This window comes from Paramormyrops kingsleyae, chromosome 12 (genome assembly GCF_048594095.1).
Source record: "Paramormyrops kingsleyae isolate MSU_618 chromosome 12, PKINGS_0.4, whole genome shotgun sequence".
Classification (NCBI taxonomy): Eukaryota; Metazoa; Chordata; class Actinopteri; order Osteoglossiformes; family Mormyridae; genus Paramormyrops; species Paramormyrops kingsleyae.
The window spans coordinates 20,965,898-20,990,106 of record NC_132808.1 but is presented as its reverse complement, the minus strand read 5'-3'; the positions used below and the strand labels follow the sequence as shown (position 1 = coordinate 20,990,106).

General features: G+C 46.1%; 1 protein-coding gene across 5 annotated transcripts; it reads left to right on the top strand.

Annotated features, from left to right (window-relative positions):
- Window positions 1–517: 517 nt before the first annotated feature.
- slc44a1b (solute carrier family 44 member 1b) lies at window positions 518–24,199 on the top strand. Of its 5 annotated transcripts, none has more exons than XM_072697659.1 (16): window positions 521–711; window positions 2,213–2,302; window positions 3,137–3,279; window positions 10,445–10,581; window positions 11,660–11,753; window positions 12,035–12,204; window positions 12,719–12,808; window positions 13,300–13,451; window positions 13,977–14,163; window positions 14,274–14,442; window positions 15,301–15,457; window positions 15,688–15,771; window positions 16,121–16,258; window positions 18,116–18,352; window positions 20,077–20,140; window positions 21,167–24,199. In XM_072697659.1, the coding sequence occupies exons 1-16, from the start codon at window positions 622–624 to the stop codon at window positions 21,199–21,201; spliced, it is 2,037 nt and encodes a 678-aa protein (XP_072553760.1). In that variant the 5' UTR covers window positions 521–621; the 3' UTR covers window positions 21,202–24,199. The 5 variants fall into 5 exon arrangements, with proteins under 5 accessions (XP_072553756.1, XP_072553757.1, XP_072553760.1 ...); XM_072697658.1 differs by having other exon boundaries at window positions 523–711; window positions 20,077–20,181; XM_072697655.1 differs by lacking the exon at window positions 21,167–24,199 and having other exon boundaries at window positions 518–711; window positions 20,077–21,160.
- Window positions 24,200–24,209: the final 10 nt, after the last annotated feature.

The following is a 24,209-nucleotide window of genomic DNA, read 5'->3' as shown; positions in this document are numbered from 1 at the left end:
GCATAAGAGCTCGCATCTCTGTATTTTTTTACTTAAAATTACATCCTTTTGAAGCCTTGAATTTTTTCTCTGAATGAGCAATAACATGAGATTTTTTCCCCTGCAATTTTGAATTGACATAGTCTGTTTTATTGGCACATTATTTTATGGATACATGTCCATCTATTTGCTTGCTTGTTTATTGACCACATAGGTAGCAACATTTCAAAAACACAGGATCTATTTGTGCTCATGATCTTCTTTTACTGTGCTCTATAAATCACTTTGGAGGGAAGTATCTGGCAAATATATATGAGATCCTACTGTTCTGGCTTCCTGGCACTGCCAGTCGAAAATGTGCCCCATTCCTGCATATTCACACACAGACCCCTGTGTGACAGATGAGAGGACACAGACTGAGCATGCACGCCCATTTAATACAGCTCTACGTGCTAAAATGGTGGAATGAACTCACAATACAGGCACACACACACGTGCACATACACACACGCACATTCCCTCACCGTGCTCATGCCCCCCTGGTACAACAGTGAACAACAGAACAATGGCCTTCTTTTTGTCACTGACGATGCTCTTCGGGACATTGCTATTCCCCGGGCATAAGGCTACAGTGCAAGGAAGATGAGCGAACAGAAAGGAACCGCGGGAGTTTCCCATCAGCCAAAGCCCAGAAGAAAGGTGGATTTTTTTAAAAACTTCTCGCACCATGCAGCTAAGTAACCACGCATACTAACATACGAGAAGTGCACGAAAACTTTTTAATTTCTGTCAGAAAATAAGGGAATGGAGTTATAATTAGTTTGTTTTAGAAATTGCCACTTTCGTGGTTTTAACTTGATTTCAGGCGATTGTCTATAAGGCTAATTCACGAATTCATATGTTCGTATTTGAAGGAACCTAAACTACAATACGGTAATGAGAAATCAACATCAGATTATAAAGGACAAGTAAGTGCATGACATGTTTCAGGAGGAAACAAGAAAGTGTTTTCAGATATATAAAGTAAAGGTATTTGTAATTTGGTGTGCAAATCATTTCAGAACATTACTTCTTTATTGATTAGGTACCGCAAAAACAGTTATCCGGCATGGAAGCTATATAACGGTAAACTATTTTCGTGCTCATGAAATGTAATGCTAAAGACAGAGGACAGATGGCACTAAAATGCCGCGCGGCCCTTCGTTAAGGTAAACACATCGGCAGATTGCGATTGAAAATCGCGGGTTCCTCCAGTGTCCCATCATTCCCCCCAAATCCCTTCCACTATAGACTGCGGAGCTCAGGTACTGAGTGGCTGAAATATTCCTTTTCCGGCTACACCTGCGAAACCCACCAGGAAGTGTGGCACGATAAATCCCAAAGTAATAATCCTCCTTACCTGGAGGGAGACGGCCGACGCCGAGTGATGTGCTGGGGAATGGGGCGGCCGGTTGCATGACATTTCCGTTCTCGCTTACCGTTAAAACCGGGAGCCGGGGGCCGATTTATGCAGGGTAAACAGACGCCGTCGACTCCCTGCAAGTTTTGGCTTTTGTTTTCGTGCGGTTTGGGCTCTTCGCGATGGGATGCTGCGGTAGTGCAGAGGTAAGGAGTCCATTTAACTCCCCCACCCCCTCCCTCCAGCCCCAGGAGGGTGGGCAGCGTGTAAACATCGTAGCGGATCGCGATGTGGGCACGTTGCTTCGCCCACCTTGCAGCTGGCACGCGTGCACAGATTTATTTCCCTCATGGGCGACCTTCTGCGCGCGCTAGATTAATCCCTTTAATTTTCTAGCAGGGTGGTAATGCATGTACATACGGCTGTAGCCCGAGATGCATTTTATGTTCGTCGTTAGCTATACTTTTCCCTTTTTGTTGAGACATCACTAGATCTAGCGTCAGGGGGTAAAACTAGTATTAAGATCGCCATACATTTCTTAATGCACAGAGCGATGCAAAGTAAACAATATGACCCCGTTTCTTCGCTTAACGTTAGGGGATTTGCCGCAAAGGTCGTACCTGTGAGCCGGGTTTTAGTCTTTATCTAAAGACAAAAACATAAATTGCGTGAAAATGAAATGTGCAAAACTTAAACCGGCTTCTGGTTCAGAGTTCGTGACCCAGGCGTTGCCAGGCGGTTTGCCTTAAAGATGCGCGCTAAGCGTGGCACCCAGAAAATGACCCCCTCTGGAAGAAGCTCTTGTTGACAGGCGGTTTATTGACATCATTGCAGAGGGCAAGGAGGGAATGGAAGCCCCTGGAAGACAGAAGTTGTACGGATGTCGCTTGGCTCCTCATCTTCGTAGCCTTCTGTGTTGGCATGGTGAGTCCCCGGTTCGGTGAAGCGCAGTGATGTCGTAGGTAAATCTGTTGAGGTTATTTTTCACGTCGACATGTGCATGTTGTGATTCAGTTAATATAATTCAGTTAATAAAAATCTGCAGTCTGCTGCTTTCCTATGCTATTCTCTATACTAGCTCCAGTAACTGCAGATTTAACTGATGTTGCGATTGATTAAGTGTTCAAATTAAAACGGGACTAGTCATTTCCCGCTGTTTCGCCAGGGAGCCTGGGAGGGAAATTGCTGGTGATCTACAGTGAAATAGCTACGCGTTGCGGTACTGAGATTTTGCTGGCACGTAAAAGATGTGATAACACCGTCGTTGTTTTTGTGATGCTTTCTTTACAAGACTGTAGACATCACACCAGGGTGGCCTGCATCTTAAAATATATATATTTTTATGGATTACCTGCTGAGTCGTATGCTAACACCATGCTCACGGATAATAGTGGTCCCTCTCAAGATTGCTTCAGCGCAACTCAGAGATGTATTATGAAATGGGAAATGAAATAAGTGCCAGCGCTTGCAGTGTTGTAAACTCCCCCCCCCCCCCCAAGCTTATTTCAAAAAGTGCATTCAGGTGTATAAACTAGTGAAGTGTTGTAATGGTGATTTTTTATTTCCTGTAGAAAGAAAGTGCATGCATAGCAAGTAAGTGATAAAATGTAGGCAATGTAAGGTCCTCTGATGGCAAACCAAAGGCTGAATGGGTCAGTCCTGCTTAGGAGTTGTGGGTGGGGTTGTGGCAGTGTGATAATGCTTCAGGGATGGGTGAGTGCTTCCTGAAGACCATGTTCACTCCTTGCCATCTCCCAGGGCTCCATCTGTGGCTACGCCATCATCACCGGGGCCGCCGGCAGACTTATATCTGGCTACGACAGCTATGGGAACACGTGTGGACAGCCCAATGCGCAGATTGAGGGAATCAAGCTCAGTGGCCTCGACCAGACCGACAAAAAGTGAGCCTGTTGTTTTGTCTGTTTATTTATTAATTTGTTTTTGCTTTAAAATACACATCAGAAAGGTTTTTATTGCATGTGTTGGCTTGTGGTTCTTGTTGGCACTGAGGCGATTTCTTTATCTACTGTGATAGGGTTGCAAAGGGGCAGAAATTTTCCCATAAACTTTCCAGAAACTTTCCATTCCATGGGAAGTTAAGCTGGGGAATTTTGGAAGTATTCCAAGATGGAAACTTTCCATGTGAATTAATGGGAATATATGGGAACTAAACGGAAAATTTCCAGAATTTTGCAACCCTAACTGTGACAATGTTCCCAGGTTTCCCACCTTTGCCACATTGATTTCAGGGAGGATGAAGTTAGTACCGGGAAGGGGGTTTTGCTGGCGGTTAAAATGTGCCCAGGGTGGGTGTGAAAATTTGCTGAACTACTTTTTTTTTAAACTGTTGTTAATAGGCAGAATAACAGATTCTTGGGACATTCCGCATTATTCATAGGTGTCAGGGAGCTGCTGTTAATTTGCAGGAGACTCCCAAGACTTCTGGGGGAGGTGGGAAGTCTGCATTCTTAACACGTGTCTGTCATTATGTGTGGAGGTGTTGGTAATGTAGACAGGGTCCTGTGTGTGTGTGTGTCACTGAGCCCCAGTTCTGCAGTTTTTCAATAACAGGAAAATGCTGCAACGCATTCTGCTGCTTTCCATGTTAGTTAGCGAGCGTCAGCCTCGGGGACCTGATGTGTATCCGCACTTTAATCTGCATTTCTTTTGAGTAACATTTCTTTCGAAAGAACTGCTGCTTGCTGCCATGCGAAGTTTCAGTCATGAGCACAGTCATTAACTCTGTCATTGGTTCTGTGGCACATGGCTCATGTTGTGGGTGTGTTTTGCTGGGTTATTATGCTACTGAATAAGCAACCGGTAATGGGGAAAGCAAACAGTGCCTGCTAGCTGCTAAGACTTGCCAATGGTTCCTTCCTCTGGTTGTGTATCAGCCTGCTGCCAAGGGGCCTGACATTACAACAGTAATACTCATAAGCTGGACACGACTACGCTTCCAGCGTAACAGTCTTCCTGTCATTAGAAATGCTGACACACGTAGCGTTTCAACCTCACCTTAATGTTGTCTGGATCCATCGACTCGGAGGTGTTTTTCTATGCTGGGTTTGCATCGATGAGCGAGTGTGATGGTGGGAAGGCAGCAAGAGGCCAATGAGAGATGTGTGGCGTGCCGCTTCCATATTAATTTATTATATAATGTCTGTGCAGCGCAGGGCTTCCACAATCACGTTACGGAAGCATTTGTGGAGTTGATTAGAAGAGGGACGAGTGTAACCGTGTGGTTGATTTTTAATGAGTACTGTACTGGTGAGCAGTGCAGGCTTTCTACTCTTCTTACCGGTTGTTGCATACAGAGCTGCACAAAGACATGACTTTGCCCCAGAAATTCTACCAAAGCTATCATTATGCATGCTCACTCACTCATGACTGCCCCCTAGTGTCTGGGCCCCTGAAAGTCCTTCCCTTTCTCCCCCCCCCCCACCTTTTCAGTGACCATGGTTGCAGGATATGTTGATATATCTGTAATATGTGGGCGGGGCCATCGCAAGTGGGCTGGGCCTCCTAATGTAGATGGGGCATTTTGCTGTATTTTTCCAGTCCGTACTTTTTATAGTGGGGCAGTCTTAGGAGAGGCAATTTTTGTGCAGTGAGCAGCAAGCTGTGAGGTGTGTTTTCTGGTATTTCTTCCTGGTGGAGGCCTTCTCCAGCTGTATCCTAGGAGAAGAATACAGGCAAACAAACCTGGTGGAGAAACGTCCTCCTGGACATAAAAAGCACAGGTCTTGGTGATTCCTTTGGGCTCTCCTGCTTTGAAGGAAACAGTCGCCCGCACGATTCCTCTAAAGCGAGTTCTGATGCTTGATCCGGATCCCGGAGCGATTACCCGGAAGGCCTGCCTTCCACGTTCACGGTTGGCTGGCCTCAATGTGCTCCGGTGAGTTGAACAGGTCGGCCGTGGAGTAGCCGGCGCCCCGTTACTCTGCTGTTCTGCCGAAACGTGGTTGTACGTGGGATACGACTTCGGCACATCCAGTGTGCTCATGGGAATTTTATTTACACAAAAAGGATGGAGCAGAAGGAAAAATGATTGATTCTGAGAGTCTGCCAATCATATTGTAGAGGAGGTGCATTCAAGCAGCTAGCGGAGGCAGGATCAACCAATCAGATGTCTTGGTCCCGCCTCCTCTAGTTGCTGGGACCCACCTTCCACCCTGATTGGTTATCTCTCGGAACCAGGGATGCACTGATCGATCGGCCAGCGATTGGAATGGGCCGATTTTCAGCCAGATTGGCCTGATTGGTGATCGGCCGATAAGTCTCCCGTATTTCCGATTACAAACCGATCTTGTGCATGCACTTGCTTCACTTGCCCAAGCCTACCTCTCTGCCCCATGTACAAGTGTTGAGAGTGACCGCTTGTTTAGCTTGGCTGGACATGTCATAGATGAGACGAGAAATACAGTTTCAGGTGACAAGGTAGAAATGTTTCTATTCATAAAAAGAAACCTGCCATTAATGCTTAATTGGCATTTTGTTTCATAATATGTTGCCAAGAGATGTTCTTTTACTTACTGCACCTATTATTATTTTAAAGAATATATCGATGTTTAGATTTATTTATTTGAATTTGTAAAGTTTAGTAGATGAAACAAGAAATAGAATTTCAAGTGATAAGTCAAAAAAGGTGTCTTGTTACATATTTTTCTTTTACTTACTTCACCTTTATTATTATTATTATTTTAAAGAATATATTGATGTTTAGTTGGGGTGTTATTTATTTGTTTTAGTTTTAATTTATTTGAATTTGTAAAGTTTAATAAGAGTTTGTTATGAAAATAAAGTTTTGAGGTAAAGAAAATGTATCTATATTTTGTATGTATTCGCTGTTCTCAAGGCAAAAATCGGTATCAGAAAAATCGGTATCGGCCGATCGCACATACCAAAAAATCGGTAATCGGGATCGTCCAACAAAAAATTGCAATCGGTGCATCCCTACTTGGAACCAGTCATTTTTTGTTCTGCTCTCACAACATTTTTGTCTACATAAAACACTCACGAGCTGTGTGTGTGCGCTTGCATTTGAGAAAATGTAGTGCTTGTATACGTATGTGGTTGTTGTGTGGTTCGGCGGGTTGCTGGTTCAAGCCCCAGCTACTGTAGAACTGTCACATGCTCGTGGGCCCTTGACCAAGGTCCTTGGGCCCTTAAAATCCCCCAGGGGTGCCAGATAAATGATCCAACGCTGTGCTCAGACCCAAGCTGTGTATGTGTGTATGCGTCTCCAAGGAGACCAAGATGGGATGTGCAAAAAAGTGTTCCAGTGTACCTGTGCTTGTACTCGTGAACATGGCAAATGAAGTATCGTTTTGGATTATTATTCTTTCCCAAACTGAATCAGCTGTCTAGCTCCTCAAGATTTGCTGCCCCCACAGAAATTGTACACGTGATTTTAATTTTTTTCTGTGTTGTCATAGTGATGATGGGTTACTGGGATTCCCTCTTATCCAAGATTTTCTGTTACTGGTCTGACATTTGCTGTTGCATTATCGACATCGGGTGGTGACTCATGGGTACCCATGATGGGGGTTGGTGATGCAACGCTTGTCCTGTGTTCCCTGCCGTGAGCGTTCTCCTGACACCCTTACTGCCATTTTGAGACTTGTGACTGTATCTGGTGGACGCTGGAGCCCAAACTCAGGCAGCTGCCTGTCGGACCACCTCAGTGGTTATGCAATGCATTCATAACAACTGCTATGTCAGAACCTCTTGTGTAAGCTGTGGCCCATTTCACAGCAGTGGTGGTCACTTATCTGACTGGTTTTCCTGGGCAAAAAAACACCGCAGTGGTCTTCACGTAGCTGTGGTTGCTGTATGGTTCTGTGGACTTTTTGGATAATGTGATCTATTTAGTTCTTTTAATTAATACAGGTGTGTGTGTGATGTGTATGCAAAACAGTGCATATCGATTTGGTGATGTGAAAATTATTTTAGCAATGTGCTGTATCCTAATGCATACTAAAGCATTTCAAATGTGTTATGCTAACAGGACCGTAGGGCATTTGTCTTTATTAAAATTCTCTGTTTATATATAAACTCGAGAGGCTGCAGATAGGTATTTGAATTGGCCAGTTTGGGTTAAGTATCTTTCTCTAGGGGTCTGCAGCAGCTCCTGTCCTGCATTTGACAGCATAATGTTTCCAGAATACTCCCCAATTACCGCCAAAAAGGTGCTGGCGGACGTGCTGTTAGGGGGGCCCCCGTCTCGCTGAGCTGTGGGGCTTGGTGGCCCAGGACAGGGCCGGGGCGGTGGGGAGTGGTAAAGCCCGCGTGGTCCGCAGAGCTGAGAAGCCGCACGGGGGCGGCACGGCAATGGCGCGCTAAGCGAGGCCCTGGAGCAGAGCTGGGGGGGAGGGCACCTGATCTGATATGACAGCCTGCTGGGAAGGCAGCTGCCACCGGATTCAATTAGGAATCATGTGCTTCTCTCATGTCCCCCCTCCCCCCCCCCCCACGCTTCCAAATGTCAGGAAGCAGGTGACAAGACTAGTGGACAGAAACACACTGTAGAGCTGAAGAGTCACGTCCAGATCTGCTGCCTTGATTTTTTTTCAGTAGTATTTCTTTTTTGCTAAAGTAGCGACAGCTAAGTGTTGCTAATATGGTTCTCTCTTCACCCTGCTGCCCAGTGACGAGCAGTGTCACCCATACTCAGATCCCAGTGCCTCAGCCCTGAAACGAATATTCGTCCATTGTCCTGCTATTGGTTCGTTTTTGACAAGAGATGTTTCCAATTTGATTAAATTTGCTGGAACGGCGTGAATACATGTAGCTGGGCGCGCATCGTGACTGCAGTGGAGCTGGTGAAAAGGTTAGCGATGTCATACCCTTGGGCTAATGCGGATTCATTTGCCTTCATGCACAGACCGGTAGATGTATCGTCTGTGGCTCCGCAGATTAGGTCGCTCGGTCGCCGGTTCAGATCCCGCATTTAGGGTCGGCAGAGTGCTTTCACTGCTGGGCTATTAACCCCCAACTGCTGGCTGACCCGGCCTTCACAGGTGTATGCTGCTTTGCATAGAGGTGCCCTCTAAAGAAATAAAATGTATCTGGTTCTTCCGTTATTAAATATTATTAAATATGTGACTCACCACAGAACCATCCTCCACTGTCAGTGATGCAGTTGTACTGGCAGTGAAGGGTTCTCTGAATCTGAAACTTTGTGCTGTTTGTACTTGTTTATAACGTCCCACTGGCCGGAATATTATTATGTGCTGCTTGGAATATCGAGCTAGATCAGGGCCGTTCAAATCACGGTCCTCAAGCTCCGAGCCCTGCTGATTTTCCAGCCTTCCTTTACCTATGAGCCAGGTGTGAAGCCTCCAGCCAATCAGAATCCGTAATTATTACACTCACTACCTGGAAGAACTGAAAATCTCAGTGCCCAATCAGAAGCATTAAACTAACTACCCAGGAGAACTGAAAACAAGGCCTGGATTTGGAATCGAGGTCCAGATTTGAAGAATACTCAGCTAGATCTTGGTGTTCTGTATTCATTAAAAACATGTACTGAGTGCTCAGAAAGGAGTAAAGACTAGATTTCTGCCAGTTTTTGATTTGTTAATATGACCATCACCATCCTCCAGGGAGAATCTGGAAACTAACCCGTTTCTTCTACCTTTCAGAGCAGCCAGTGGGCCAGTTTATCCTTCATCTCTAGCAAAGTTGTGAGGACTAAAGTGAAACTGCCAGACAAGGCAGTAAAAATTTTAATGAGAAATGTCAACCATCCTGATGAAATGTTGGCGGTTGACTTTTAAGTGTTGCCATCCAGAAGGAATCCCAAATAAATCGTAAATTCATTATTCACAACTTAGTGTTAATGGAGCCTCCTGTTACAGACTCTGTGCCCACTTAGGGCATTTGACTAATAACGATTAAAAGGGCCTGCAAGATTGTCCCAGATTTCAGATCTATGACTCTATGGTCCTCATGAACTAACACTAATGCACACTAATATTCTGCTGGCTTCCAAGCTTTTGCAGCCAGTATCGGTTTGCTTTTATGCTAATTAAAATGCCTTAGCAGCGTTTGCATCTTTTTCAGGGTTAAAGCACAACCCATTTGAGGACGTTTGAGTTGTGACGCTGACAGGCCTAAAAACCATTTTTAGCACATTTGCTGAGGCTGCTGCAAAATTGTGAAACGGTTTAAAGGGGTTTACTGCATCCAGATCACTGGGTTAATATGGATTAGTTTTTCTTTATGCTCAAAGCCTAAATTGCATTAAACAGCTCCTGCTCTCGGTAATCTCTGGTTAACCTGTTCTTGTAGCACCTTCTGAGATGAGAATTCTTTAGTTCTTTAAGCCCACCTGCTCAGAAACAGAGCCTGTGAAATCTTGACTTGCCCCTCCAACCTTGACCCACCACCTATAACCATACCCCCCATACTAATGAGGAAGAAACATCTCCTGGTTCTTTGTGCTCTCTGTGGTTCGTAATAGATCCACTTGTTGTGAAAGTAACTGCCTCTGACCATTGGATGATGGCCATGGTTTAACATCCGACATCCTGGTGTTTCTATGGCAAGTGGAGAAATGCAGATGCAGGATTTTGGAAGTGGTTATAATCTACGTACATGTGTGTGTATGTGTGTGTGTGCTCAGTTTCAGCAGCATGGCTTTCAGCTGAATATTCTAGAAGCACTTTAGACCAGCCGTTCCAAGGGATTCTCTTGTGTGACTCGACAAAGGGGTCTTTGTAGGAGTGTGTGGCTCTGATCCAAATGAAGGAAGTGGGGACAGGAAGCATGTGTTTGTCTTAGATTTTATTTTGGGTTCCGACAGACAAAATGCTGTGATGGAAAAAAGTAGAACATTTTTTGCATTATTATTTTGACTCTAATACCAAACTAATATCTTGTGATCTGATTCTGTTTTTGGCTTCTATAATTGGAAGTTGAAAATATTTTATTACTTATGTTCTGTGGTTCTCGTCTTTGGTTTCCAACTCTGACCTTGACATTTTGTGCCTGTCCTTTTAATAACTGCAGGCATAACTTAGCATGTCATTAGTTTCATCCCATTTTATTTTTAATCCTTTTTAGGTTTGTGTTCTTCCTGGACCCGTGCAACATCGATATTGTGCAGCGGAAGATCAAGTCCATGGCTTTGTGTGTGTCCCAGTGCCCTGACATTGAGCTGAAGACATATGGAGACATCAAGAGATTTGCCATAAATAATGGTAAAGGATGCATCATGCAATCGCATACCATATACGTCTGTTATTTTAATTAGTGTACCATAGATATCAACTGTTTCTGTTTGGGCAGAGGAAAGCTGTGTCAATATTAATATGTAGTACTGGAGCTGTAACCTACTGGGACAATTTAGAATGTTTCACCAAGTAAAGATATGAGAATACCCATTCTGCAAGAAATGGTGCTCTTGGTTTGCTTTGGGGCATGCTTTGAGCCTTTTTTGAACAGAGAGCTCCATCTAGTGGTGTTAGAAAATACAGCAAATGGTTCATCAAGCTTCATTTGGCCATCACTAGTGAGAGGAGCTTTAGGGTATGTATAGCTTCAGCAGGTCTTTGTTGAGTTTTGGTTGCTTTTATGAATGATAGGTAAATGTTTGGTGCTTTTTTTGTTAGTTTTTTCTTGTGTGTGTGTGTTTTGGTTTTTTTTTGCTTTTTTGGCTATTGGAAGTAGTCATGTGAGCCCACTGCATAGATTTGTTTTTCTTTTCTTGCTGGAACATCTCATTTCCTGCACACACATTGCCCTGGTGAATGAGCCCACTGTCGGCTGCCCGCATTCATCAGCATTCGTCATCATCATCATCAGTCAACAGGGACTCTACCCATCATGCAGTAATGTTGAGTCATTCGCCTGCCGTCCATGGCAGACGATAACAATGAGTGCCCCGACAGACCCGTCGTGACCTCACGGGATCTGGCACACTCTGTGCCTGGGCCGGGGGGGGGGCAACAGCCCACAGAGCCACTCATTGAGGTCATGACTCTGCATCAGGATGGCCTTTGTCAATGTACCCCCCACATACACAAACAGAACCACTAGCATCCTGGTCCCCACGTCTCTGGGGACTCGCATCGCCGACCATTCAAATGAGAAGCATCAGTTCTCTTTTGGGATACTTTTCAGCGTCTTCCAGGCCATCTGACATGAACTAATGTAAACATTCATGTTTTATACGAAGCTGTGTATGGGCCCATGGTCGACAGTCTGGCAGGGGAGAATGTTCCTGATGACAAAACCAGCAGCTGTGACGAAAGTCTGATTCTGATTCCAACTTTTTAGGGTCCGAACTCTGCTCCTATGACCTCCCTCCACCACGGTACCCCGGCCATCCGGAGAGGTCTACGAAATGCCCTAAATTGCCGGTGTTACCAAGGTATGTGATGCTTTGTCTGATTAATCTTCTTTTTAGCTCTGCGAAAACCAGCCTTAAGAAGCCTTAATGAAGGATCACGCGCAGTCGACCCGTACTGGTCCCGTTCGTGAGACCTGTCGACTGTGCATCCAATAGTCAGGTTTCCGTCTTCAGTGTCAGTCTCTGTTTCGCCCTCTTGTTTTACAAGCTCTCGGCCCCCCCCTTTGTACCAGCGCCCTGTCCCTGGCCGGTAGTCGTGGTATTTGTCCTGAGTCTTGCCGTTCGCCCTCCCATCTCTGCAGCAAGCCCCTCCCACTCTTCAACCGCTGCACCCCGGTGAACATCTCCTGCTACACGCGCTTCGCCGAGGCCGTCGTCACCTTCGTCAGCGACAATAGCATGCTGCACAGCCTGGTGGCCGGAGTGGTGGCCAGCAAGGAGGTCATCCTGGGCCTGTGTGTGCTGGCACTAGGTAGCTATGTGCCCCCTACCTGCAGTGCTCTGCACTGCGGCCTCGCCCATGGGGCTGGACGATAAGGGAGCCATGACGGTACTCTTGGTGGCTTTTAAAATATCGCTGGTGATCTGATGGTGAATTATGTTGGGGGAATCTAATTACATTTAATGCCGTTTTAAGTTGCAGCTGGACAAATGTCAACTGGCCAACCAGATACCTATAAAGATGTTTTTTTCTGGACCTGCTGGCAGGTCTCTAGTCTGCCTTTTGTGGTTGTATTAAACGGTTAGCTAGTTAACAAAAGCATAGTTCAGTAGCTGCCTGAAGTCCGTTAATGGTTTATTCATGTTGGTGAGACATGGCCCTGTTGTGAAGGAATCCCAATGATTTAGCGTCCCACTAAAGGGTTGTGGCACTTATGCAATTTAATGGGTTTTTTATAGATATAAAACATATAAAAATTGCAGTGGCCATCGAAATGATGTCTGTCAGTATGTTTATGGGAATGTATGTCCCATGTGTCCCACAGTGCTCTCCATGGTCCTGATGGTCATCATTCGCTACATCTCCGCCGTGCTCGTCTGGATCCTCACTGCCCTCGTGGTCCTCGGCTCCCTGGGTGAGCTTCCTCCCTCCCTGTCGCATCACAGAGGCGCTGCTTCAGCTGCTTCTGCTGCTTCCTGTCCCCTCTCTCTCCTCACATGCGTGCGCCTGCTCGTCCTTGTTCCTCGTGTCTTTCCTGTAATTCGAGGACGGGCGTTGAATCCACAAAGGTCCACTTATTATTTTCGGGTAACATTTTTGAACGCTGATACCGTCCTGGTTTTTTTTCTTCCCGGCTGTGTTTAGGAATCGGCGCTTTACTGTCTTGTTTTCTGTGAAGTGGAATCCTAATTTAGAAGCCGCTGAATTACCCTCACGTCATACCTTGAGCCTCTTTAATCTTTGGCAAAAGGAGCTGATTTCATATTCAGATTCTCTGATTTTAATGAGGAATCTTTCAGGCTGTAATGACTTTCCTAGAGTCATATAAAGATATGGTTCTCCTTTCGGCTCGTCTGGGCCTTCACCCAACCCCCACCCCACCCCCCCCAACCCCCGCCGTGGCAGGTGGCACTAGCGTCCTCTGGTGGCTGTACATTGACAACCGGAAGATGGCGAACGCGACCATAGCCGCCACGGCCGCCGCTAGCAACAAGGAGGAACCACGGGACAACGTCCAGGCTCTGCTGATCTACGCCGTCGCCGCCACGGTGTTCACGGTGAGTCTGCCGTAAGCCAGGGGGCGGCGCTGAGGGAGATGCCGCGCTGAAGCTGATGTCATTGACCAGCGAGGAAATGTAGTTCACAAGGCTGTTTGGCAGCAGGATGTGGAGACATTCACAATTGAATGCAGACCACACCACTGATAGCCCACCCCCTTCTCAGATTTTACAATGGGGGTAAATGTGCCATTTACTAATGCAGTCTGCACCCCCTAAGCCCCCAGTTGGCAACATCTTTTAAAAGGGACTCCCCTCGCTTGGTGAAATCTACCCCAGAAAATGTACTTGGGGGCAGTGGACCTTGGCTTTGTGTTGTGTTGCTAATGAAATTTGGACCCCGTGGAAGGATAATTAAGTACCCCTGGTATGCATTGTAGAAATTAAAATATGGCCGTTTTTTAAGCCGTTCAAATGGTGAATTCTCAATATCTAACCATGTGAATGAAACCTGAGGCTTCACTGCAGGAACGCGACAGCAGACTGTTAGACCAGAATGTTATGTTGGCTCTGTATCCTTTTCAGGTGATTCTACTACTGCTGATGCTTTTCATGAGGAAGCGCGTGGCCCTCACCATCGCCCTGTTCCACGTGGCTGGGAAGGTGTTCATCCACCTGCCCTTGCTGGTCTTCCAGCCCTTCTGGACTTTTCTGGCTCTTCTGTTCTTCTGGATGTACTGGGTCATGGTGCTCCTCTTCCTTGGCACTGCTGGTAGGTGTGTGTGTGTGTGTGTGTGTGTGTCTATGAATGTTGAAAAGGTCCAGAACATTCTGGCTCTGGTCACCCTCCTCGGATGGTGAATTTATTTATACTTTCTGTAGGGAACCCAATACAGAACGAGGAGACGGGCCTGGTTGAGTTTTGGCTGACTGGGCCACTGCAGTACATGGCCTGGTATCATGCTGTGGGCCTCATTTGGATCAGCGAGTTCATCCTTGCCTGCCAGCAGATGACTGTGGCCGGGGCAGTGGTCACATACTACTTTACAAGGTGGGACGGCTCAGACATGCAAGGGCGTAGGCTGTGCTCTCAACGTCTCCGGTGTGTTTTGTTCAATGCTAATGCTAATAGCTTCCTCTGTGCCCTTCATGGTCATGGCTTGGGGACACGTTGACGGTTTATGCTAATGGTCACTGACAGAATAACTTGGGAATCTCGTCTCAAATCTTGCTGCCTGCTGAGAGGGTTGAGTCATTGTCGAACTGCAGAGAATGCTTTACTTTGGTGGGCGATACAAAACTCCTAATTTGGGGATGGTTTACACATGGGTGAGTGTAATAAAGTCTGTGTGTGTGTGTGTGTGTGTGTGTGTGTGTGTGTGTGTGTGTATATATATATATATATATATCTGTAAACATCCTAAATCAAAATCGGCTCATCGCTCAGCGCAAGAATTGGCAAACATATGGCTCTGGTTAATGGTGACCTTAATTAAGTTTTCCTAGCCTCGGGAAATTAGACCATTTAACGTCTGATTATGAGCACAGGCTTTTTCGAGAAATGTGTGACCGTGTTACTCTCAGCTAGCTGCGAGTCCTTTCAGTCCTCGTTAGAAGGATCCCAGCGAGTTCTGCTGTCCTTATAGTTAGTGAATGATTCATGACCAGTCATTTCTGGGGTTCTCAGTTCAGCCTCTCGTCGAGTGTAAATGAGAAGCAGCCCATTCCGGTTCTTCAGCCAGGCATCTGTATTTTGAGTGTTTTACTCGCTCCTTTGCAATCAGATATTCTGACCTAGGGTCAGTTTCTTGATGTGGAGAGTGGTGGGGGTGCGAATGGTTTTGGAGACTGCCGCAAGGAGGATCCTTGCTGTCCTTGGCTCCCCCCCCCACCACTCTCTGTCTTTCAGGGATAAAACCAAACTGCCGGTCACTCCCATCCTGTCCTCCACCTTCCGGCTGATCCGTTACCACCTGGGGACGGTGGCCAAGGGGTCCTTCATCATCACACTGGTCAAGATCCCCCGCCTCATCCTCATGTACATCCACAACCAGCTCAAGGGGAAGGTAAGAGTGATTCTGGGGCTCCTGGGAGTTTTACTTGCACAATAATGTACTGGGGGCAGAAGGAAAAATGTTTGGTTCAGAGAGAGAACCAATCAGATTGTAGAGGAGGTGGGTCCAAGCAACTAGAGGAGGCGGGACCAGGACAGTTGATTGGTTGGTCCCACTGCAGGGGTTGTGTAATGCCATGTTTTTGGAAGAGCGCCCTCATGCTGGTGTTTGTCGTCTCGCAGGAAAACGCGTGTGCGCGGTGCATGCTGAAAGCCTGCATCTGCTGTCTGTGGTGCTTGGAGAAGTGCCTAAACTACCTGAATCAGGTAAGCCGGAAATGCGTCACTGTGACGGAGGTGGGGCGGTATGGATTCTGGGGAGCGCCTGCAGTTTGGGAAAGATGGGTCAGCAGGGTGGGATAGAGGTGGGTGTTAATAAAAATGAAATATATAAATAGGCATGAATGTGCATGTATACTATTAAAAGACCTGGATTGTGTTTATAAACGCTCAGGTTACATATTAGAAAAGGTTCTAGTACATTTTGCTTTCCGTGTTCTTCAATGAATAAATGTCCAGAGATATTTTTTTGAAGTTTGCACAGTGGGAATATGATCAAAGCTGTGGTCACGACATGATTCCCGCTCCCCCCCCTTCCCCCCCCTTCCCCAAACAGAACGCGTATGCCGCCACAGCCATCAACAGCACCAGTTTCTGCACTTCGGCCCGGGATGCCTTCGTGATCCTGGTGGAGAACGCGCTGAGGGTCGCCGCCATCAACGCCGTGGGTGATTTCGTTCTGTTCCTTGGGAAGGTAAGCGGGGCTGACTCAGTGGGTTTGGGCATCTAGTTTTGGCCCTTCAGCTCTCAGCTGTGGCTAAAGGTTTGTGGGAGTTATACTTGCACAAAAATGTTCCGAGGGTAGAAGGAAAAATGATTGCTTCAGAGAGAGAACCAATCAGATTTTAGAGGAGGTGGTTCCAATCAGCTAGAGGAGGTGGGACAAGACATCTGATTGGTTGTCTCCCCACTCTAGTTGATTGGAACCATCTCCTGTACAATCTGATTGGTTCGGAGAGAGAACCAATCATTTTTCCTTCTGCCCTCAGAACATTTTTGGGTAAATAAAACTCCCCTGAGCTATTTGAAATGGCGTTTCAGAAGAAAACCAACAAGGTCTATAGTTATATTTCTTATATTGCACAGGATACTAACAGGATGCATAATCAAAATGCAAGTCGTGTTTCTGTGTGGCACTTTTTGAAGTATTGTATACATGAAGATGTGTTTTGTTTTAACGTGACGAAATCAGACAGCTGTGTTTGCGCCACAACGGCAATTGTTTGAAGCTCAAGTCTTTATTTCCAGCTCATGATTTATTTTCCAGTTGACTGGGCCGTTTTCCTAAATTCAGACGGCACGGTACATCAGGCTGTTAGCAGTGGAGCAAATGGGAAACAGAACAATCACTATGAGTGCTTGTTGGGTCAGTCTCACTGTAGACATTCCTTAGATGGGTGAAAGTGGCAAATGCGGTCAAATCATATTCAAAATGAAATCAAAACTGCATTTTATTTCTTTGGTACTTGAGTCTTATAGTTTTGATTTTGTAATTTAGTTTTTATATTATTTTTAATGGTATTATTAGTTATTTTAAAAATATATAAAAACCAAATAGAAATATATTTCAGTTTTAGTACATTTATTTTTAGCGATAGACTGAAAGTTGTACAGCTATTTTGTGTCTGATCTTCAGAGAATCTTGCACGAATACACAGTACATATTATGTACTAATGTCCTTAAATGGGCAAAACATGTTCCAGGTATTATTAACGGTAATTAAAGATCAACAAAGTCATGACTTTATTATTTAACAACGGTAACGGAACATATTTGGCAGCATGTTTGTTTATATTTTATTCTTAGTTTATTTTATTTCTGTTAGTTTCAGAAGCAATATTTATAGTTTGTGTTTAGGCAGCATGGTACTACTGATGATGCGTCACAAAATTTTTCAACCTACACCAAACTGCTCCAAGTAATATTCGCCATCCACTGATAAGCTTAACTGTGAACCTATTGTACGTGCACAAAGGATAGTAAGACCTCATCTTACTAATATCTTATCCTGTGTTTCACAATCTAGTTTTTTTTTTTATTGTATTTTCATATCTTATTTCAGTGTTCTATTAGTTTTCGTTTTTAACGATAGTAACCCCGCTACTTGGTGATTACCAGCTCACCCCCTTTGAATTAGGACAGTTATTTATTTGCGGATGTAACCAGCTTTGTACGGGGAGATTAAACGGGATAGTCGATAGGTTTCTGCCTTCAGTACGCAATCAGGGTTGTTATTTGAGGCTGCCTAACAACCTTTGTAGACAGCGTCTTTGTTTTTACATCTAAGATGGCCTCTAGATAGATGTCCGTTGTCTCTGTGTTCCTGCTTTTATTACTAACATTACTATTAGTCTATTGTTTATCAAGAAATGTCACACTTGGGTGATATCGTGTGGTTGCTGTTGTGTGGCTTCTGCTCCAATACTGCTTGCACAAGTACCCGGGCACTCATTGGAAGTTCAGCCTAGCCGCACTTATGCCTAATCGACTCCACGACGGCTTCTGTGGAAACATGGCCGTCATCTTCCTGACGTGTCTCTTGGTGCCCAGGTGCTGATTGTGTCCTGCACGGCCTTCGCTGGCGTGCTCGCCCTGAACTACCAGCGGGACTACACGGTCTGGCTGCTTCCGCTCCTCATCGTCTGCCTCTTCGCCTTCCTGGTGGCCCACTGCTTCCTCTCCATCTTCGAGATCGTGGTGGACGTGCTGTTCCTCTGCTTCGCCATCGACACCAAGCACAACGACGGCAGCGCCGGGCGGGAGTTCTACATGGACAAAGCCCTCATGGTGAGGACTGGTGCTGAGCAGAGCGGCGTGGGGAGCGTCAGTAAAGGCAGGGCCGGATTAAGAGTATTAGCTGCTCCTGTGCAACAGCACGCATGACGTCACGCTAGAAAGAAAATGGATTGGCGACACGCGAGATTCAGAAATGGCATCTAGTGTAGGAAAAACGTCAATGAGTGCAGTGTTAAAAGAACAATATGCAGTCATATTTTATATGTCAGTAATTCAGATATTAAATCACATTAACTTGTTAAAAGACATCCATGAATGGGATGGGGGGGGGCTGCTTGGTGCCTCCCCTGTGGGCGTAGCACCACTGGGCACATGCCCATATGGTTAATCCGGGCCAGAGTAAGCGGGATACAGAGGGCTGAAGCCCGGGCTGCACACATAGACCAAAGGGCAGGAGTGTGAACTCACAAACACCGTGTCTCTGCCGGAGATCCAGAGCTGCCTTGTTCTATATTCCCTGGCTTACAGTTCTGGGTCTCACTTTGCAAGTAGCTGAAATTGAGAAGTAATCTGAAGTAATTATCGTCATATTTATGAAAGTAATTATCCCAGTCATCATAATTTATATAGTCCAATCGCACTGTGCACTGGAGCCGATGTGCTTGTGTTGTTGTCTTCTGGGTTGCTGTGTTAAGTTTCCCTTCTTTTTGTCGCTGAATAGTGTTTTGTTTTGGGTGCACAGCATGCTCTGCAATGCTCGGAGTCGTTGGTCTTTTTTTCCTCAAACGGCCCCCAGCCTGGAGAATTTCTTTGTGTGAATGTTCAGGGAAAGCATTCACCTCTCATTTGGCTGCTGGACACCGCGCAAGAGGGTGGCTGGGAAGGCAAAGATACTGCGGGCCGAGATCAATGGATAGAGCCTCAGCCTAATCAAGAGCTTTTATCCATTGTTTGGTGTGGAATAGGACCTCATTACGGAGCAAGCGGCTAGGCCTCCCCGCCAATGCGTTCTGAGGCCTGGAAGATCCCAGAATTGATCATTCTATGCAACTATAAGTTCAGTACTTGATTTTTGTAGAAACACTTTGTTGTACCTTCCAGGAATTAATGAGTATGGTGACTTAAAGGGAACGGTTCACCGATGAACCTTGATCCTTCGTGCATGGCTACGCAGCCTGTAAGCAAAGGTTGTTTTTCTCTTGCATGGAAATAATTTGTCAAATGCAGGTGAATATTAAAATCTCTGCAGGGTCATCATTGTGTCGGGCATGACCTAGCCCTACCTTTTTATTTTTTTGCAGAGTTATTGTAGCATTAAAGAAATTATGCCAAATATCTGGCAGTCTCTCTATGAAGATCATTTATTTAACAGTTCGGGACAACTGAGAAGGTGGATGGTGACCTTTTGAAGTGGGAAATGTGGCTGTAGTGTGGGAGAGATCATTACCCTTATTCACATGTTCTGCAGTAATGCATAGACCTGCATTCTCTTGCATGCCATGCAACATGGAGCTTAAATCTAGCATGGACTGTACACTCATAGGGCAGCCCTTCTGGCACCCATAGCCCTTCTGCTATCTGATTGGTTGCTGGTCATGTGGGTGGACAGTAGGCGGGGTTCAGACTAAATCCTATTAGTCAGCAGCGATTGGCCGAGCTTCAGCTCGGCACCTGAGGGCTCCTTTGAAAAGGGTAATTATTGCAGGCGCGAGTCTTTCGCGAACAATACATGTGACATGGCGAATGTGGCCTCGCTCTGTGCCCAACCTATGCAGGAGTTCGTGGAGAGCAGCAGAAAGGCACTGCCGCAGGATCGGAGCCGCGGCCGGCTGGAAGAGGGTAAGAGCGAAGGAGGTGACTGCGGGGAGGCGAGGCCCATGGTGAGTGGCGGCGAGAGTGAAACCCTGCAGGAGTTCCACCTCTACTACCTGTCGGTGGGCGTGTTTGCAGACTGGGCGCTGTCCGAGCGAGCCTTCGTCCTGTGCCTGACTGAGGACGTGCTTGTCTTTCTGTTCGCCTACCTGCCTGCCTCCACGCTGCTCCCGCTAATCTCGCTGCTGCGGCCCACGTCCGTGCAAGCGTGCTAAGCATGCTAACGCCGCAGCACCTGCATGTCCACCCTCTCTTTCCGTTTCCATCTTCTTCAACACAATATATTTTTAGCATCATCTTTACTCATTTGTTTCATTCACATGTCTGTTAATTTTTTTTTTGCATGTTCCTCCGCCCCCCCAGTCCTCTGAAGAACACTGTGTCTGTTTTTTTTTTTTGGTCTGTCTCTACCTGTTATCTCTGTCCCGCTGCCTTACCGCTACCGTGCTCCTTTTGAGGAAAAGTGCGGTCGCTTGCCAGAGCAGAAAATAAACTGTCATCTGAAGAGGTGTGTGAAATGAACAGGAAAAATGAAAGCCCCCCCCCCCCCCCATCCCCACTTGCTGGCAGCCTGAGCGCAGCGAGGGGTGGGGCTCCTGTTCCCCCCGTTAGCGGCTGCGATTTTCCCCGACGGCTCCTCGCTGAGTCCGTTACGCCGCCGTTTACCGACTGGCGAGTGAAGCACTGCTTCTCCCCGTACCTGCAGCTTCGGCCCTTCGTCACAGGGGAAGGGGAGGGTCTGGGGGGATTAAATCTGCCCCCGTCTGCTGACTTTGCTTGGCGACCATCCGTGTGTATTCCAAACATTAGCTTTCTTTTTGTTTTCTAACCTCCTTCACCATTGGAATGCAGTGGTCTCATCACGCCATCCCATGCCAGCGTTTTTGAACAGTTGCTCCTGCATGCTGTGAAGTGTAAACTGAGCGCAGCTTCTGACATGTGGACTAAGATCTTTTTTTTTCCCTCCTTCTTCCCTCCCTCTTTTCTCTATAGGCTTCAGGCGTCTCCGCTTGACCAAAATCACCTAATTGGACGTTTTTTTTAAGACATTCCAAATGTTTATTTTTACCAATGTGTAACATGTTTACTATGGTATCACTCCAGGGAATACGATATTTTAATAAGATACTGTATAACTACATAATGAAGCACTTTATATTGAAACTCTGCGGATTTTAACGGCTGATGCATTTTCGTAGTGATGTCCTTTTTTATACGACTAAAGAGAGTCATCTCACCAGACACTGTACTAAACCGTCTAGAATCCATGTTTGACTCACTTCGTCTTCGTTCCGTTCCGTTCCCCAGGTATTTATTTTTACGTGCAGTAGAACTGCAATCTATTACATATTTGTAAAGTATCACCTGAAATAATTTTACCCATTGTTGAAACTATTCATTATGCTTTCTTTAATGTAACATATGAACTTCAAGTCCGCGGGGGTGTTTTGAGAGTTCTTGTCCCCCTCACCCCCCCCCCCCCCCCCCCAACATGAAGGAGATCTCAGTGTCATCTTACACTTGTAGCGAGTTTGATTATTTTATTTTTTTTGTGCCGTCATGCATCACGGAAAGCAGCGGGCGTGGTCCGCTCTGGTGGACAGTGACAGCGCTGAACGGAGCAGTCAGTGACAGAATTCAGTGTTGTTTTCCCGGAGGGGGGGGGGGGGGGCTGCGATGTCATCTTTGGAGCAGTTCCCTTCTAGAGAGACAAGCTGAACTGCCCCCTGCCCCCGCGCATGCCTCAGCTGGACAGGCAAACAATCCTACGCAGTGAATGATGTCCAGCCTGCCCTATTGTACTGCGCCAAGAGAGCCATAGTCGTGTCATGTGACATCAGTGGGCGGTGCTTGTTGGTGTGCCAGAGCCGGAGACCCCGGCTGGTACGTGAAAGCGTGTCAAGACGGCAGCAGTGGCCTGCTCACGCTGCACTCCTGTCAGGATGCCATGTTGCGTGCAGGGTGCTTGACCTGCTCATCCGAGTGATAGTGTTCAGGTTTTGCGTACTGCCTGGTAACCGTGTGCCCCGCTTTTTAATGGTGAATCGCTGAACTCTGGTGTGCGAACGCAGTCAATGCCACTCAATAGTTTGCCTTAAAAATAAGGATTTTATGACCCCGGCTCTAAATCAGTGTTTCCCAATCCGGTCCGTGGGGACCCACAGACAGTCCATGTTTTTGCTCCCTCCTGGGTCCCTGTCAGACAGTCCACATTTTTGCTCCCGGTAGGTGCAGGGAGGGAGCAAAAACATGGACTGTCTGCGGGTCCGCGCGGACTGGATTGGGAAACACTGCTCTAATCGACTAGCTAGAGCAAGCAGAACATGTGGACTGATATGTTCCTGTAGACCTGCATATGGAATATTGAATTCCCTATAATGGGTGCTTACAGGGGGGAAAAAAAGCTTGTATATTATTTAATATGCAAATTATTTTGCATATTTATGCATATTGTTGAATTCATGTGAATGAATGTGAGAATAAGCCAGTAAGTGCAGACGTGGATTATCAATACACTTAATGTTTCTATGATCCGAGTGAATGTGTGCAGTCAGTGTTTTACTCCGTAGAACAGAACAAAAATAAAAAAAACTTAGGTTAACTTAAATATTAAGGGGTTAAACATTAAATGGAATTTCTTTTCCCTTTGTTATGTTGTACAAAACTCTTGTGTGCAAAGCATGTTGAAAAAAAATGCATCATTAGAAAAAACATTTAAAGGTCAGTATCTACAGTATTTACAAAATATAGTTTAAAAAAAGATTGAAAAAGAGCTAGGTCAAAAGAGTCTCATTGTTACAGTTAGGCGAAATTGGAGCAGCCCTTTGGTGTTTTTGCAGACAAATGTTTTATATGAGGCTGAAGTTAGAATTTATGCAGATATAATCGGTGGGGGGTGGGGGGTGGGGTGGAGGAGACATCCTACTGAGGACTACGATCCACACTGCGAGGTCACGGGGGTCGCGGAGAGCACTGACCCTGGAGATGGAGGTATCTCCGTGTGCCACTATTGTCTGCGTGCCAAAACGAGCTGTCCAGCCCAGCGAACAGCGCTGAGCCTGTGAGAGTAAGTGATGGTGCCATTTTATTTATTTATTGGTTTCCCCCCCCCTCCCCCCCCCATGGCTGAAGCTGTGTCCAGTGGCCCAGTGACGAGCAAATGGTTGGAGCTGAAATCACACCACTGCATTCACGTGACCAACAAAAACGTGTTTTTTTTTTTTGGTTTTTTTTTTTTAAAGAAAAAAGTCACTACCCTGAAGCACTTATGGTACCTTTTGCATGGAAGGGTTGTATGATTAATCTATTTAAGACAATGGATAAAAAAAGCGTTAAGAAGAACGATGTGGTCGGTAGCCTGAGCGAGGTGATGTTTTGTGGTTCTAGCTGTTAACTGGTCTGGCCCATCGCTTGAAGAAAGAACAGGGGGGTGAAGCCATGCTGGTGGGCGGAGGACACCCGTTAGCCGCGCCCGCTAATCATGGCTACTAGACTAGCGGCACCATGCTGGTGGCCGGAGGACACCCGTTAGCCGCGTCCGCTAATCATGGCTACTAGACTAGCGGCACCATGCTGGTGGGCGGAGGACACCCGTTAGCCGCGTCCGCTAATCATGGCAGCTAGGCTAGTGGCAGCATGTTAAGGGCACTGTCATCTGACTCCATATCTCTGTAGGCTGTATTTTTAGGCTGTGAACAGTAGGCCATTTGAACCACATGACTAGCAGTGCTATGATAGGATAATAGCTTTATTCAGTGACAAGCCACTGTTTTGTCTCCTTTTCCACTTCTGGGGGGGGGGGGGAGGGGGGGACTACGCCTCTGTTGTAGTCATTGGGAGCGGTGTGCATATAAAGGCACTGTTGTGAATTGAGGGTACATCAGTTTACTTGTCTGATGTAACACTAGCTTTTAGCTCTTAACTGCAATCAGTTGTTTGTAACACTGGACTAAACCTGTTTTTTATACATATTATTTCTTATGTATCTTGTTTTTAAAAAACAATAATAAAAAGGAGAAATTTCAACTTCTGCCGT

Bases quoted from the DNA above. Each gene is read 5' to 3' on its own strand.
- slc44a1b (XM_072697655.1), top strand. From the start codon at position 622: ATGAGCGAACAGAAAGGAACCGCGGGAGTTTCCCATCAGCCAAAGCCC. The intron at 12,205-12,718 runs GTAGCTATGTGC...TGTGTCCCACAG, and splicing joins CCTGTGTGTGCTGGCACTAG to TGCTCTCCATGGTCCTGATG. The intron at 14,164-14,273 runs GTAGGTGTGTGT...TACTTTCTGTAG, and splicing joins CCTCTTCCTTGGCACTGCTG to GGAACCCAATACAGAACGAG.